A 14,474-nucleotide genomic window follows, 5' to 3' on the forward strand; every position below is an offset into this window, starting at 1 on the left:
GGGGTGAGCACCCACAGCGCCCAGATTCCCTGGCTGGGCCATCGACCCCCTGGGCATGCCGTCAGCACATCAAGGCCCATCAGCACATAGCTGCCCGGGGAACAGCCACATCCCACAGCCCCGCAGAGCAATGGGCAGAGCTGGAGTTGAGGGGTGGGAATTGGGGAAAACTGGGCCAGTGGGAAGGGGTGAGATGGGCACTGGGGGGATGGGCAAGCCAAGCTGCTGGGGTGGGGCTGGGGTCAAGATGGGCAAGAGGGAGGAGAGAAGATATGGGGCAATGGAGGGTGACAGGGGCAAAGTATGGTGGTGGAGGTCGGGGCCAGGGCTGAAGGCATCCTCCATCGTCCTCTCACTCTGACCCCATCTGAAATCAAAGGAGGCTAAAAACTCCGGGGAAGCAGAGCAAAGCCTGCCGTGTGAGCAGGAATGAGGCAAAGAGCAGCAAAACGACCATCAGGTGGGACCCGGAGCAGGACAGCAGCACTAGACCCGGCGGAATGGGGGATGGGGTGAGAGCCAGGCCACCCCACCCCGCTTTGCCACAGCCTGGCCGGGGAAATGGATGTTCCTGGGCATGGAAGAGGGGACCCCAGCACGGGTGGGCTGCAGTGTGTTGGCACTGGCCACCCCATAGTCCCTGTCTGCCAGAACTGGCTCCAGGACCCCAGAGCCTTCACTACCGGCATGTTGGGAATGCTGCCTGAAACGGGCAGCGCCGGACGCAGTCTCCTGCCTGCTCCCGTCGGACATTTTTCTGTGGCCGCTGTCATACTGGCAGCAGTTTTTGGCTTTAAGCCCTTAAGCGTTAAAACTGTGCTGGGAACCACAAGGACCTGAAGCCTCGGTTTCTCCTTATCCCCCACCCCCCATCTACTCAGCTTCCAGACCAGTGGTTTTCCTGCAGGGGCTGTCAGCCAGGGGGGCAGGGAGGCTGTTGGTAAAGGCACCCGAAAAGGCAGCAGAAACGGCAGAAAGCAGCAGAGAATCAGTGAGGACAAGTGACCTCCCCCAGCAGCGGAGGACGAGGAGGCGGCGGCCGGGGGACAGCACCGGCTTTAGCTAGGTCTCTTTTCTTTGACTTCAAAAGTCCATCTTGATGCTAGGATTTGGCCCCCCCCCGGGCTCGGCCCCCTGAGTCGGGCTGTTGGCAGTGTCTGGTGCGGGCAGTGGGGAGCGTGGGTGGCTCCTGCCCTCCTGCCCCAGGTGTAAATCACAGCAAATGCTGCTGGTGGGTGCCCGGCGCCTGGCACCCGCCACCCACTCCCAAGGCCCCAGGGGAAGGGTGCCAGCCCCGGCTCTGGCCCGAGGCACACCCCAGGGACTCACGCTCCCTTTTTCAGCATCTTCCCCCAGTGATTCCTCCCGAAATGGAATAAAACTGCATTACCTGCTGGACACAACTCGGCTTCTCCAGGAGTATTTAACTTTGCCGGTCCCTCCTGGGAACCAAACAAGCGGCTCAACCTCACCAATCTCGCAGCTTTGGCAGCCAAAGTTGCCTCTAGTCTTCTTATTTGTCACAGAACCGCCGTGCTAAGGCTCGGGAGAATCTTTATTTAGTGTTGCAGATGTCACCAAGGCACCGCAGATTGGAAATGAGTCCAAAGGATTAAGACAAGGTTATTAATTGGAGGCCTTCCCCTTTAAGAATGATTGACAGTTACTTTCTGGACAAGTAATTGCTCTAAATGTCCCCCCAGCACGGGTCCGGGGGGGAGGGGTGGCGGCGGACAAAGCCCCGAACTGCCTTCCCCACTCAGATTGTCTCCCCACAAAGGCGTCCTGCTGGAGTTTGCCTTGTAATCCCCTCATTACGGGGAGGAGAAAGAATTAGAAACAGGGGGAGCAGAGAAGAAAGGCTGCGGCCGTGGGGGGCAGGGAGGAGGATTTCCTTCGGCTGCGAAGGCTCTGCCCTGGGGATGTGGTCCGGGGCAGGCACCCCAAGCCTGGGTGGGATGAGGATGCTGCAGTGGTGGGTGTCATCGCTACCCAGCGGGGATGTGAGCCTGGGGGTGGCCTCGGTGACGGCGTGGGTGGCCCTGTGGGCTTCCAGGGATGCTGCCTGCAGAGCCCTGCCTGCACGAGGACCAGGGACAGCCAGCGACGGGCAATGGCGGGGGGGGGGGGGGGGGGACGGACACGACAGGGATGGAGACCAGGCATGGGGTCCAAATGCGAGGGCTGCCCATAGGGCCCAGGCATCCTGAACAGCATTTGAGGCCTCCTATGGACCAGGGCTAGGGGACCAGGTAGGAGACCAAGTGTGGGGACCAGCCATAGGGAGCAGGCATTGGGCACCCTGTCCATGGGACCAGATGAGGTGATAACTCATGGGCATGGACACGCTGTGGGGAGCAGATGCCAGGGCACAGCCTTGGGGGACATCCCTGGGGACTGCCCATGGGTCCTAGATGTGGGGTTGTGGGTAACAGAATCCCCCCCCCCCCACATCTCCTGCCTGCTGCTCTGGGGCCCACAGCAGGGGCAATGGGAGCAGCACAATGAGGGTTCTACGGTGCTCGGGGGGGGCTGCTTGGTGCTGCCCCAGGGTGGGTTTTGGCCTCTTCTTTCTCTTTTACTTCACTTTTACTTTCTCCCAAAAGTCTCTTCCTGCCACCTGCAAAAGCTGTCACCCTCAGCCATTGTCTCGGCTTCCTCCCACTCCCTTCCTCTCCTCACCACAGTTCCTCGTTCAGGTGGTAAATGTCACCAGGGGGTTTTTGGACCCCTCCCACCCTTTGCTGAGTGGCTGCTGGTCCCACAAAGGTCTGTGCCCTCCTCCACCAGAGATGCTGCCAGCAGGACCCCAGAGCCTCTATGCCTCAGTTTGGGCCCTGAGACCATTACAGCTTTACCTGCCCCATATGATCCCACTCTGGAGACAGTGTGACACTGTCGTGAGGGTGGCATGCCACCACCTGAGGAACAGTGTGCCACCATCCTGGGGACACACTGGCATTGCCCTGGGACAGCATCACATGACCCTGGGGGCCACACCACCCCTGTGAATAGGGTGACTTCCTCATGCCATATAGCACTGCCAGGGCTCCGCTTGCAGAAGGGGTGTGTAGGAGTTGTCACTTCTGGGGAGGTGTGGAGACATCTCCAGGCACAGGGACTGTGTGAGACCAGGGATGCAAACGGGCACCTGGCCCTGCTTCCCCCTCTTGCCTGGGACTACACCATGGCAGGTGCTGAAGCTGAGCAATCTGCTCCAGTGGTGGCTTCCCCCAGGGTGCCTCCAGCCCTGGTGGGTGTGGGGAGGTGTTGTGGTGCCAGGTCCGGTTTTAGGGACAGGGGCTGCCCGGCTCTGTGTTGCCCTGTGGGCAGTGTGCTGGCCCCGCTGACAGCGTGAGGTGTTGGCTGGCACGGCGGTGGGGGGAGGCCAGCAGGCTTATTTGCCAAATGATTATAATTGCCTTTTAGGAGCAGATAGCAAATTGATTTGCTTCCTCGTCCAAGGCCTGTAATCACTTCATCACTTTAAAATATTAATGCTATACTTCTTTGCTAGTTTCCCAATTACCCTAATTGAAGGCAAATTGGTTAAGAAGGTGCAATGCAGAGTATCAGGGGGTTTAGTTCACTCAAATGACAGTTTTAAACCTCCCTAATCCTATTAGCAGGCAAAGCTGCTAACGCTTAGAGACGCTGCGTCAGCTTACTGGGGCGGTGGGGCCGGAGGCGGGGGTCGGGGCGGGGGGCGGCCGGGGGCCACTGGCCTCACGTGACCAGCTCGGCCGGGGATTTATCACTTTTTTAGTTCATTAAGAGGCCTTGGGCAGGCGGGGAGGCGGCAGGGGTGACCCAAAAGGGTGCTGAGAGGGAGGCAGGTGGCAGAGTGGGGAGGGCGGGGGGCGGGGGGTGCAGGACGATTAGCCAAGGAGACCTGGTGGAGGGTCCTGACCTGAATCCCAGCCAGTGCTGGGAGACTTCACAGAGCCCCACTGGGAGCGCTGGGGTCCGGATTGTTCACTGGGACAGGATGGGGCCCCTGTGCAGAGCAAAAATGAGGGAGCCTGGTGTGGCAGGGTGCGTTGGGACCTCAGTGTCACTGCCCCAGTGGCAGGCGATGAGTGTGGAGCCCTAGCTTCAGGGAAAGTGGGGACACGGGATGGGAGTGAAGCTTCACTGGAGGGCATGGCTGTTGCCATCAGGGACCTGGCCAGTGCACTGACTGGGATATGGATGACCAAAGCCAGTGCAAGGGAATTTTTGTGCCCAGATGGGAGATTTTGAAAGTCTAAAAAAAGGCTGGAGAGTGAGGATGGTAGTGAGAGCAGGGATGGCAGAGACAGTAGTGTTGGCAGGGGCAGTGGGGATGGCAGGAGCAGAGGAGATGGCAGGAATAGCAGAGATGGCAGGGACAGCAGGGATGGTAGGGAAAGCAGGTATGGCAGGGACTGCTGTGGGGATGGGGGCAGTGGGGATGGTAGGGGCAGCAGGGATGGCAGGGGCAGTGGGGATGGAAGGGGAAGCAGGGATGGCAGGGGCAGTGGGGATGAAAGGGGCAGTGGAGATGGCAGGGGCAGCAGGGATGGCAGGGGCAGTGGGGATGGCAGAGATAGCAGGGATGGCAGGGGCAGTGGGGATGGTAGGGACAGCAGGGATGGCAGGGGCAGTGGGGATGGTAGGGATAGTGGTGATGGAAGGGATGGCAGGGACAGCAGGGATGGCAGGGGCAGTGGGGATGGTAGGGATAGTGGGAATGGCAGGGATGGCAGGGACAGCAGGGCAACCAGGTGTCCAGCCCTTTGTGCCTGTCACATAGTGCCTGGGGTGCTCCAGCAGTCCCCAGTCCCTTGACTGATCCCTGGAAGGGTGAGTGCCCGAGGGGGGAACCGAGCACCTCGTGCACCCAGGGACCTCATTGCTCCTTGTCTGCTGGCAGCAGTGAGTGCCGTGGGAAAACTCCCACCCACCTGTGCTGGATTCAGCCGCCTCCTCCCATCCCCACCACCCGAGCCGTGGGCAGCGGGGCCGGGCCCGTCCCCACAGGCCTTTCCGGAGCAGATGGCCCCGGCGCGGGGAGCCCGGAGGCGGCTCCTAGCGTCCTTCCTTTCATGCGGGCGCAGCGTGACTCCGGTGGCTCCCGCTCCGGCTGGAGGTGCCGCCGGGGCCAGCGCTGGCCGCACATTTTACAAGGGTTCAGCGAGCTTAGTCCTCGGGGACAGGCGACTCAGGCAGATTAGACCTCACTAAAATAGGCAGGTATTAGTGATCTCAGCAGTCCCCAGCCTTCCGGCCCGCTGCCATTTAAGCCAGCGCCAGTGCCAGTGCCAGCGCCAGCGCCAGTGCCAGTGCCGCTGCCGCTGCCGAACGCTCAGGAGCAAGGAGGAAGGTCCCAGAGCGGCAAGAGGCATCGGTGCACCCCAGCTCCAGCCCAAGGAACCTTGCTGCCTGCTGAAGGATGTTGTGGGTGGGTTAAGTGCTGCCAGAGCCGCCCCCACCGCCTGCCGGTGTTTATCCCCGGGGGATATCCCGGGTGGGGCGGTGGGTCCCGCTGGCACTGGGTGCAGTGCGTGGGCTGCTGCAGAGGAAGGCACAGATCCGGCCGCTGAGCGTAACGGTCGCGGTCCTGGCTTTGAGGCACATGGGGCAGCTCCGGGGCGGTGCTGTCACAGTGTGTGTCCCCTGCCGAGGATGGGGTTCATGCAGGCAAAAGGTACAGCAGGAAGACCAGAGGCTGCCGGCAAACGCCGCCTTTATTGAGCCAAACACTTTGCGAGGCCCCCGGGCTGGTTGCTGAGGGTGATGGAGCATCAGGGACCACTGCCTGGCCATTTCGGGGCTCACACCAGGGGTACTGTGGGGAGGCACTCACCCAGCAAGACTAGAGCGGACCCAGGCAGGCATCCTGCATCTCGGCACCCGCCCAGTGCACCCCGTAAAAATAGCAGGGAATGGTTTCGGGGAGGCAAACCCAGCCCCAGCACATGTGTGCGAGCCCCCCAGACTCCCGTGACACCTGCATCCCATCGCTCCCGGGCGGGCAGGAGCTGAGCCCCAGCGCTGCTGCCGTCACCCCCTGCAGGGCCCCGAGCAGCGATGCTACATCAGGGAGCATTTCTCCTTCACGCCGTCCGCTCCGCCCCGTGTACGGTCCCGCAGCACAGGCAGCTCCACCTCCCGCAGATTCGTCAGGAAGGTGAAGACCCCGGCGTCGCCATCCTCCTCCTCCGCACCCTGCACCATGGCAGCCAGCTCCTGCGGCAGCTCCGCCGTGCCACCAGCGACATGCAGCTGGGCATCGTCCCGCTCGTCCTGCCCACGGGTGGGAGACGGTGTCAGGGTCGTGGGCAGGCTCGGGCATCCACCAGCTATGGGGAGATTGGACGGTGGGCAGCAGGTCCCTCAGGGCCAGTTAGGTGCTACGGGCGTGTGGGGTGCTGGAGGTGGCCGTGGGGCTGTCCACTTCCAGACTGGGACGGTGGGATGGAGGCTGGCTGCAGACGGTGCAGGTGAAGACAGCAGCCGTGTGCTGCCCTCTTCAGGAGCCATCTCCCACCCAGGGACCTCCAGCAGGCAGCGGGCCGGGGGCTGTCCCAGAGGATGGAGGGTGCGGGGGAAGACCCTCGAGGTCCCATCACGGCTGGTCCTTACCTGGGCCAGGTGGTACTTGTCCCGCAGGTGAATCCGCACAGCAGCCCGTCCTGCCTTCTTCCGTGCAAAGACCTTGTCCCGCTCAATCCTGCGGCAGCAGGCACCACACTGACCTCTCTGGCTTCACCAAGCCCCCATCAACACCCCCTCTGACATTGGCTTGGTCCCCCAGCAGCAGAGTGGCTGTGCCGGCTCCGGGCTGAGACAGGAGGAGGAGGAGGATGCAAAGATCCTTAGGAGGGTTGCAATAGGGATCAGAGGGTGAACGCCACATCCTGTCCCTCCAGCCCCAGCACCTATTAGAGACGCTCAGTGAAGGTGTCCCCTGATGGGACTTGCTTCTTCTGGGCCTCTCAGCTCACAGATGCTGGGCTACTGAGTCCCCACAGTACCCAGTGTGCAGGGAAGTGGGACCGTAATGCTGTGTCCCATGCTGTCACCCCTTGACTCCGTGAGTGTTACCCACTGCTCCAGGGCACTGACACCCTGGGGTGTCCCTTGTCACCAATAGTGCACCAAGCCTCTGATCCAGCCCAATGCCAGCACCAGCAAGGATGTGCCACACTATGGGGAGAGGTATCAAAGGGCACCCACTGTGCCCCTGTCCTTTGCCCTGGCTGCCTCCCTGTCCCTGGACCACCCTGGAGACAACCCATAGAGGGTGGGACCCAGTCTCAGTGCATGGAGGACTCCAAAGACCCTCGTGCCCCGCCGAAGCCTTACTTCTCCTCCAGCAGCTGCTGCTGGTACTCCTCAAGCTCCTCGCGGGCCATGCTGTTGGGCAGCGTGCCCACCTTGCCATCCTTGAGGATCTCCTTGGGTGGCTCCTCCTCGCCCCTCTGGAAGATCTTCAGGGCAGTCATGAAGAAGGAGGCCATGGGTGGGTGGCTATGGCAAACTGTGTCCCACAGTGCCCAGAAGCACTGAGTCTGTTCCCGAGGCTGGCGCCTGCAAGGTCAGTGGGAAGGGCTGCCCCAGGGGCACCGCGGATCAGGGGGGGATTAAAGCATTAGGAGGGGAAGACACAGCCACTGGGGTGGAAAGACTTTCCCATGCTGTTTGCTGCACCCAAGGGTGCTTGGGTGGGACAGCAGTGTAGGGAGAGACAGTAGGCTGCACTCCCGTCAGGAGATGAGGAGGTAGAAGGAGTCTCTGAACCTCAGTGCACTCCAGACTGAGCTAAAAGACCCCCCCCGATTGCACGGGGCCCGGTGGAGGGCGAGACCCACAGGGTCAGATCCTGCTGGGGGGGTCCTGTGTTATGGACACCCAGAGCCACGCACAGCAGCACAGTGGCTTCGGGGGTGCAAGAAAGAGCCAGCACAGAGGAGACTGAAGAGGATTGGCCAAAAACACTCAGGGGTTAAAGGAGTGGGAGGAAGATGAGGTGGGGGCAGCGCACACCACACACGTGTGGCCCTGTGCCCCCATTAATCCCAGCTTCACTGAGACGTGGAGATTGCTTAGGAGCTGGCAGGGCTGGGGGCTTCCCACTGCTGGGGGCCCTGCCTGGCTCCGGAGCTGAGTGCAGGCAATTCCCACACAGCTACTGATTAACAGAATAATCCCTGGCTGCATGTAGCCCCAGGGAAAGGGGTCGGGCTGAGTGTGGGGGGCTCTAAGGGCTGGAGATCCTGCACCCCCCTAAGCCTTTCACTCTGCTCTGCCAGGCCCCAAGGGAGGGATAGGCCTAATTTGAGCCCAGAAGCTTACAGATGCTGTTGAACTAATTTCTTTGGTTTAATCAAGAAGCCCAAATCCCCGGGGCTTAGCTGGTCGTGCCCAGAGTCCCTGTGCGGGCTGGGTGGCTGGAGTGGGTTTGCCTTGGGCCTGGGGCTTCATCCTCCAGTGAGCAGAGCTGTCCCACATCACCAGCAGGGGCATCCACTGTCCAGGGTTGAGCATGTGGGGCATGGCCCCTGGTGGGTCAGGGAAGATCAGCCTCATGGGAACCTTCTCTGGCCTGCGTGGACATGTGCCAGGATGGAGGAAGGTTCTTGACTCCTGTCCAAGCATCCCAGGGGAGGAGAGCCTTGTCCCCAAGTGCTGCCCTGTGTCCACCAGGAGAGACTGGCACCACAAGCTGCCCCTTGCTGTGTTGCTCTCAACCCCAGCTTCTGGCCACAAGTCCTGGGAGCGGGATGCATACTAAACACCCCTCAGGTGCTTCAGCTCCTTCTGCAGCTTCTCTGTGAGTTTCTTGAAGGACGGACGCTTGCCTGGCTCCATCTCCCAGCAACATCTCATCAGGGCATAGACAGTGGGAGGGCAGCCCTCGGGGGGCTCCATGCGGTACCCCTGCTCCAGCAGCTCTGTCACCTCCTTCAGGCTCTGGCAGGATGCAGAAGCCAGCTGAGATCACCCCTCCTCCATCCTGCCAGGGTCTTGTCCTGGCCAGGCCTCGTGGGATGTCCCTGTCCCATCAGTGACAGAGGATGTGACCTGCAGTATCCCCCAGCAGGGCACTCACCAGCTTGGGGTAGGGTGCTCGTCCAAAGGAGAAGGTTTCCCACAGGAGGATTCCATAGCTCCACACATCTGACTTGGAGGAGAATTTCTACAGCAGCAGGAGGGGAGAGGCTGGAGCTGCCTGGGCTCTGTTCTGAGCTCTCATGCATCCCCAGGGGCACGAGAGTACCTGCTCCCTGCCAATTCCAGCTCCCTGGGCTGTGAACCCCCTCCCTTCCCATCACCTCCATGGCCCTGGGTCCATGTGACCACATCTCCCCGCAGCTGCCCCAGGTGAGGGCTGGCCAGGACAGAGGGGCTGAAATGCCAGAAGGCAGGGACGAGCTGGCAGGAAGGGGGCAGAAACCAAGGGGGTGAACTACTTTGAGAGGACCTCCTGGCCCCTGCCCCCTTCCCACCATTGCTCACATTGTGTTTCAGGGCCTCTGGGGCTGTCCACTTCACGGGCAGCAAAGTGCCATCCGTGCCCTTGGGGTTGACTCGGGCCAGGCCAAAATCGCTCACTTTGGCCACGTTCTCCTCGGAGATGAGGATGTTGCGGGCAGCCAGGTCCCTGTGCACCAGCTTCTTGGATTCCAGGTAGTCCATGCCCTGAGCCACGTCCCTGCCACGGCCAAGCAAAGCAGGGCGTGGTGCCACTGTGCGTCCCTGGGGGCTGCTCGGGGGGCTGCAGAGCACCAGTGCCCAGCCTGCAGGGAGGGAAGTGAACTTACAGCGCAAAGAGCAGAAGCTGCCGGGCGGGGACAAGGGCTCGGCCCCGTGTGCGCAAGAAGTTCACCAGGTTGCCCTGACAGAGGAGGAGAAACCTGTAAGGGCCAAGGGGGCAGATGCAGCACCTGGCATCCATCCGACAGCCCCCAAGTGGAGCTTGTGCCCCCAGAGGTGCGCAGGGCTGGGTGCCCTCACCCTGCTCAGGAACTCCATGACGATGTAGAGGCCGTTGTGCAGGATCACCCCCAGCAGGCACACCAGGTTTTTGTGCTGGACCTTCCTGAAATGGAGGGCATCCAGGTCAAGGGGGTGCCTGCTCGTGCCTTGGCCAGGGAGCAGGGCTGGGCTGCATTTGCCCACAGGCCACTCACGTCATGGCAGCTGTTTCTGCAAGGAAGGCCTGGGCGGTCACATCACATTTAATGTTCTTCACGGCCACCTTCTGCCCCATGTAACTGCCCTGCAGGACATCTGGGAGAAGACACAGAGGGCTCAGGATCAGCCCAGGACACAACTTCCCACATCCCTGTCTGAGCCCCCATGCCGTAGGAGGAGGGGATGTTAGGAGGTGCCATCTGGGGAAGCCCACAGGACCTCCCACCTCATCTCACCTACCTCCAAACTCGCCTTGCCCGATGCGGTCTCCTAGGGTGAGGTGTTGCAGGTTCATCAACCAGCCAGCTGGGCACAGGCACAAGGACAGGTTAACAGGGGCCACCAGCTGGGCCATGCTGCCTTGTCCCCAAAATCCAGATCATAACCCTCTCCTGTTGGCCTACCTTTGGCCAACTCCTTCTCAGCTGACTTCATTCCAGGTTTTGGTTTGGGCTTCACCAGCTTGGTGCAAAGGGCTCCCTGCTCCTTCATGTAGTGCTGCCAGGGGATGAGCAGATGGGAGTGATGCAGTGATGCCCAAGAAACACCCATGGGATGCTCCACTGGACCCCACCCCCACCCCACCCCCAGCTACCCCCATTCTGCCATTTGCAGCCCACATCTCAGCCCTGCTCCCCTCTGGGCACAGCCAAGGAGACACTGTGAGGGACTATGAGCCACAGGGGGTGCCACTAGGGAGCTGGTGGGGTGCTACTGGGGAGCTGGGCTAAACCCTCTGGTGAGTGCTGCAGTAGCCAAGGGCAGTTGGACAGCACTGGGGTTACAGAACAGAGCAAGGGCAGCTGAAGGGGAAGGATCCGACCCAAAAGCAGAAGTTGTGTCTGAGGTAAAAATAGCAGAGTGTAACCCCCCGAGAGGAGCCAGGCAGCAGCTGTGAGACAGGCAAGGATGGGCCAGAGGAAGAGCTTGCTGCAAGGGACCTAAGGTGGCAGCCTGGGAGCCCTGCTGGGTCAGCAGGGGAGAAGGGGGCTCAGAGAGGAAGGGAATACAGCAAAACACCTCAAAGCCTTGGCAGGGCTCAGACCTCATGCAGGGTCCGGGGTGGCAAAGGCTGCCAAGATCTTCGTTTTCCAAAATTCCCCCAGCCCTGCTGATGTGTGAAGTGCTCAGCAGGCAGGGGTGGCGCAAACATGTCCCTTGCAGGGAACTGGGGCTGCTGCTGGCATGCTTGGTTGGCATCTCTGGGGATCCCATATGCTCTGCCTGACCCCGGAGGGGCTCTCACCTCGATCATATCAATGAGGTTGGAGAAGTGGTGCAGGCTGTCGATGCTGAGGGTGCCCTCCTCGTGCCGCACGCGGTAGTGGGTGACCTGCCCGCCCCGGCTGACGCACAGCACATAGTCGCCAGGGTGCCGCTCGGACTGGCGCACCAGGAACAGCCCATCCTCGGGGGGCTGCAGCTCCTGCACCGCCTGCGCCCCCGAGATCTTCCCGTGGAACCAGCTGGGGAGAGGGCTGCTGGGAGGGGCCATGCCAGCAGGCTCCCCCCAGTGCCAGCAGCAGGACTGGTATAGCAGAACCTCTGCCGAAGCTACCTAGGGCTCACTGCATACAAATCCCTCCCGGTGAGGCCCATCGCAGCTGGGTGGACACGACTGGGAGTCTCCCGACTGGCACTGCATGTGCCAGGGCATGGCTCTGCGTAGCTCTGTCCCCAGCTGGTCACCCAACACCTGGCTGGGAGGAAAGACTCTGAGCCCATCCTCCCCCTGCTGTACTCACGGCATGAGGCTGAGCTTGGGGTCGACGCGGATGGCTCCTCGCTGCCGCAGCATTCTGCCCACCAGCAGCCCCTCCTGCCCTGTCTCATTGTGCCTGGCACGGTACCAGCCCTTGCCCTGCAGGGGAGAGGGTCTCAGAGCAAGGAAAAGCAAGGGGCACTCTGCTGGCAAGGAAGGCTGGCTTCAGCAGCTCAGTTGCTGGCACTTGGGTCCCACCCGCTCTGTGCCCACCCTGGGGCGGCTCCGGGCTCACCTCCACAGCTTCCACGATGGTGACCACATCACCCTTGCGGAATGCCAGCTCCTGGGCCTTGGGCTTGGTGTGGTCGTGCTTGGTGACACACTGTGTCCCGGGGGGCCAATGCTTCTGCAAGGGAGGAGGCAGCTTCAGCAAGACAGCACGAACTGGCTACCCTCTGGCTCCCCAGGCAGCAGGGGCAGCCCCAAGGACCATCCAAAGACCTGGCCCAGGACAAGGGCGTGAGCCCTTCTTCTCCCCACTGTGCTCCTGTGGGGACAGGGCACCCTGCCGCCAGCAGAGGAAGAGCTGGCATCCCTGGGGCAGTCCTGCTCACCCCAGACATGGTTGCCTCTTAGTGCATCAGGGTCTCCTTGTCCTCTTCTGTTGCCACCTGCAGAGAAGGAGCCAAAAGCATCTGTGGAGGGATGGTCTCATGAATCACAGAATGTTAGGGGCTGAGGAGTCCAATCCCCCTGCCAGAGCAGGACCACCCAGGGCAGGTCACACAGGAACACATCCAGGTGGGTTTCCAAAGTCTCCACAGAAGCAGATTCCACAGCCTCTCTGGGCAGCCTGCTCCAGGCTCCAACACCCTCACACCAAGCAAGTTTCTAATGCTGCTCCAGCTTGTACCTGTTAGTCCTTGCCCTATCACTGGGCACCACCAGAAAGAGCCTGGCACCTGCATCTTGCCTCCCACTCCTCAGATATTTACAGACATTGCTCAGGTCTCCTCTCAGCCTTCTCCTCTCCAGACTAAACAGCCCCAGGGCTCTCAGTCTTTCTTCACAGCAGAGGTGTTTAAGCCCCTTCATCATCCTCATAGCTCTCCACTGGGCTCTCTCCAGCAGATCTCTGCCTTTCTTGAACTGACGAGCCCCAAACTGAAACCCAAACCTGCAATTCCAGAGGGAAGCCTGCAGCTGGCTGTGGCTCCTTGAGTTTAGCAGCTTTGAGAGCAAGGTCTCAGAAATATTGCTTGGGTTTGCTTTGAGACCCTCAGCAGTGTTTGTGTGAAGTGCAGATGTGCCAGGCTGCTGCAGAGCTGGAGCAGGGAGCCTTGTGAGCATCAGATGGCTCTGCTCTGGCTCAAACTGCTGGGGCAGGGCTCAGGCAACAGAACCCCCAATTGCAAAGCAGGTTCTGGTGCTGGGGTGCCCAAACAAGCACCTCTGCCTAATTAACTGTAACTCTGATAGTAAAGTTGACATCTCAGTGTGCTAACGAGGAAAATCAAGTCCATGCTAAACAGCTCTGGCCATGCCTCAGTGCTCCTCCCAGACCAGGCCAAATGTCACCTAGAAGGCAGGGACAGCATGGGCAGGGATGTGAAACCCACAAGAGTGGCATCTTAGAGCACTGCCTCTGGCACAGGGTCAGCAAGAGGGGTGCAGCGTGGCCAGCACCAGTGCCAGCGCCAATGCCAGCACCAGTGCCAGCACCAGCTGAGACTGGGGGAGAAGACAGAGCAGAGCTGGTCTCTGGGCTACGCTTGTGTTCCTCCAGCCAGGGACACCCTTCTGGGTGGGAATTACACCTGCAACACTGGGCTGAACTTGGGCTGTGTTTAACACAAGGTCCCTTCACAGGCAGGCCCCAGGCTGTTGTGTCTATGACCAATTAAACCACTGGAGAGCTCTGACTCCTGGGCTGTGCCACACCAAGGCCTTGCTGGGGCACTGAAAACTGGAGGCCAAGGAGTGCAGGGCTCTGAGGCAGGTGAACCTTGGAGTCTTTCATCTTGGTGTGACAGATGGGGCAGAGGTGGTGCCCCAGGCCCCCACTGCTGTCCCCACTGGCTCCTCTGGCCAGCACATCTGCTTACACAAACCTGCCCATCCTATGGGGTAGACCACACCAGGGAGCAGAGCAGGCTGCAAACCCTGCCTGCATGGGAGGTACTCCTGACCCAAACCCAGGTGGGAGCAAGATTCAGCTGCCCCTAACCCTTCTCCCTGCTGTGGAGCCCAAAAGTGTGCTCTGCTGCCTGTGGGCACAGCTGGCATAGCTGGAGCCCCTCACTGTGGTTGCAGTGAGTTAAGGAAGTTTTATCAGGAACTGTTTTTTCCACCTCCTGTTTCAGGAGCTCCATCAGGACCCTGAGAGGTGCCAGCCATGGGGCCCTGCTGACGTGGGCCACATTTGCTGGCTATGCAAGGTCCCTGGCACCAGCTCGCCATGCTGGGCTGTGTGTGACCCCTTTCCAGCTCAAAGCTGTGGGTGTTCTCCTCCTGGAGCCCTTCATCCTGTGTCGCCTCTGCAGTCTGGGTTGGCAGGGACCTTTCCAAAGTTCCCCCATTTCCAGCCCCTCTGCCATGAGCTGGGACA

General features: G+C 60.8%; 2 protein-coding genes across 2 annotated transcripts; both read right to left on the bottom strand.

Moving 5' to 3' along the window:
• Nucleotides 1–5,957: 5,957 nt before the first annotated feature.
• LOC135192303 (complexin-3-like) lies at nucleotides 5,958–7,484 on the bottom strand. The gene is made up of 3 exons (XM_064175324.1): nucleotides 7,330–7,484; nucleotides 6,607–6,694; nucleotides 5,958–6,267 (listed from the first exon to the last, which is right to left on the bottom strand). Exons 1-3 carry the CDS (start codon nucleotides 7,482–7,484, stop codon nucleotides 6,055–6,057), a joined length of 456 nt encoding a protein of 151 aa, XP_064031394.1. The 3' UTR covers nucleotides 5,958–6,054.
• An 866-nt stretch (nucleotides 7,485–8,350) lies between these two features.
• On the bottom strand, nucleotides 8,351–12,489 carry MATK (megakaryocyte-associated tyrosine kinase). The gene is made up of 12 exons (XM_064174831.1): nucleotides 12,481–12,489; nucleotides 12,159–12,272; nucleotides 11,907–12,022; nucleotides 11,408–11,627; nucleotides 10,566–10,659; nucleotides 10,402–10,467; nucleotides 10,158–10,257; nucleotides 9,982–10,066; nucleotides 9,789–9,862; nucleotides 9,484–9,679; nucleotides 9,077–9,163; nucleotides 8,351–8,937 (listed from the first exon to the last, which is right to left on the bottom strand). Exons 1-12 carry the CDS (start codon nucleotides 12,487–12,489, stop codon nucleotides 8,755–8,757), a joined length of 1,344 nt encoding a protein of 447 aa, XP_064030901.1. The 3' UTR covers nucleotides 8,351–8,754.
• Nucleotides 12,490–14,474: the final 1,985 nt, after the last annotated feature.

Source organism: Pogoniulus pusillus, chromosome 41 (genome assembly GCF_015220805.1).
Source record: "Pogoniulus pusillus isolate bPogPus1 chromosome 41, bPogPus1.pri, whole genome shotgun sequence".
NCBI lineage: Eukaryota > Metazoa > Chordata > Aves > Piciformes > Lybiidae > Pogoniulus > Pogoniulus pusillus.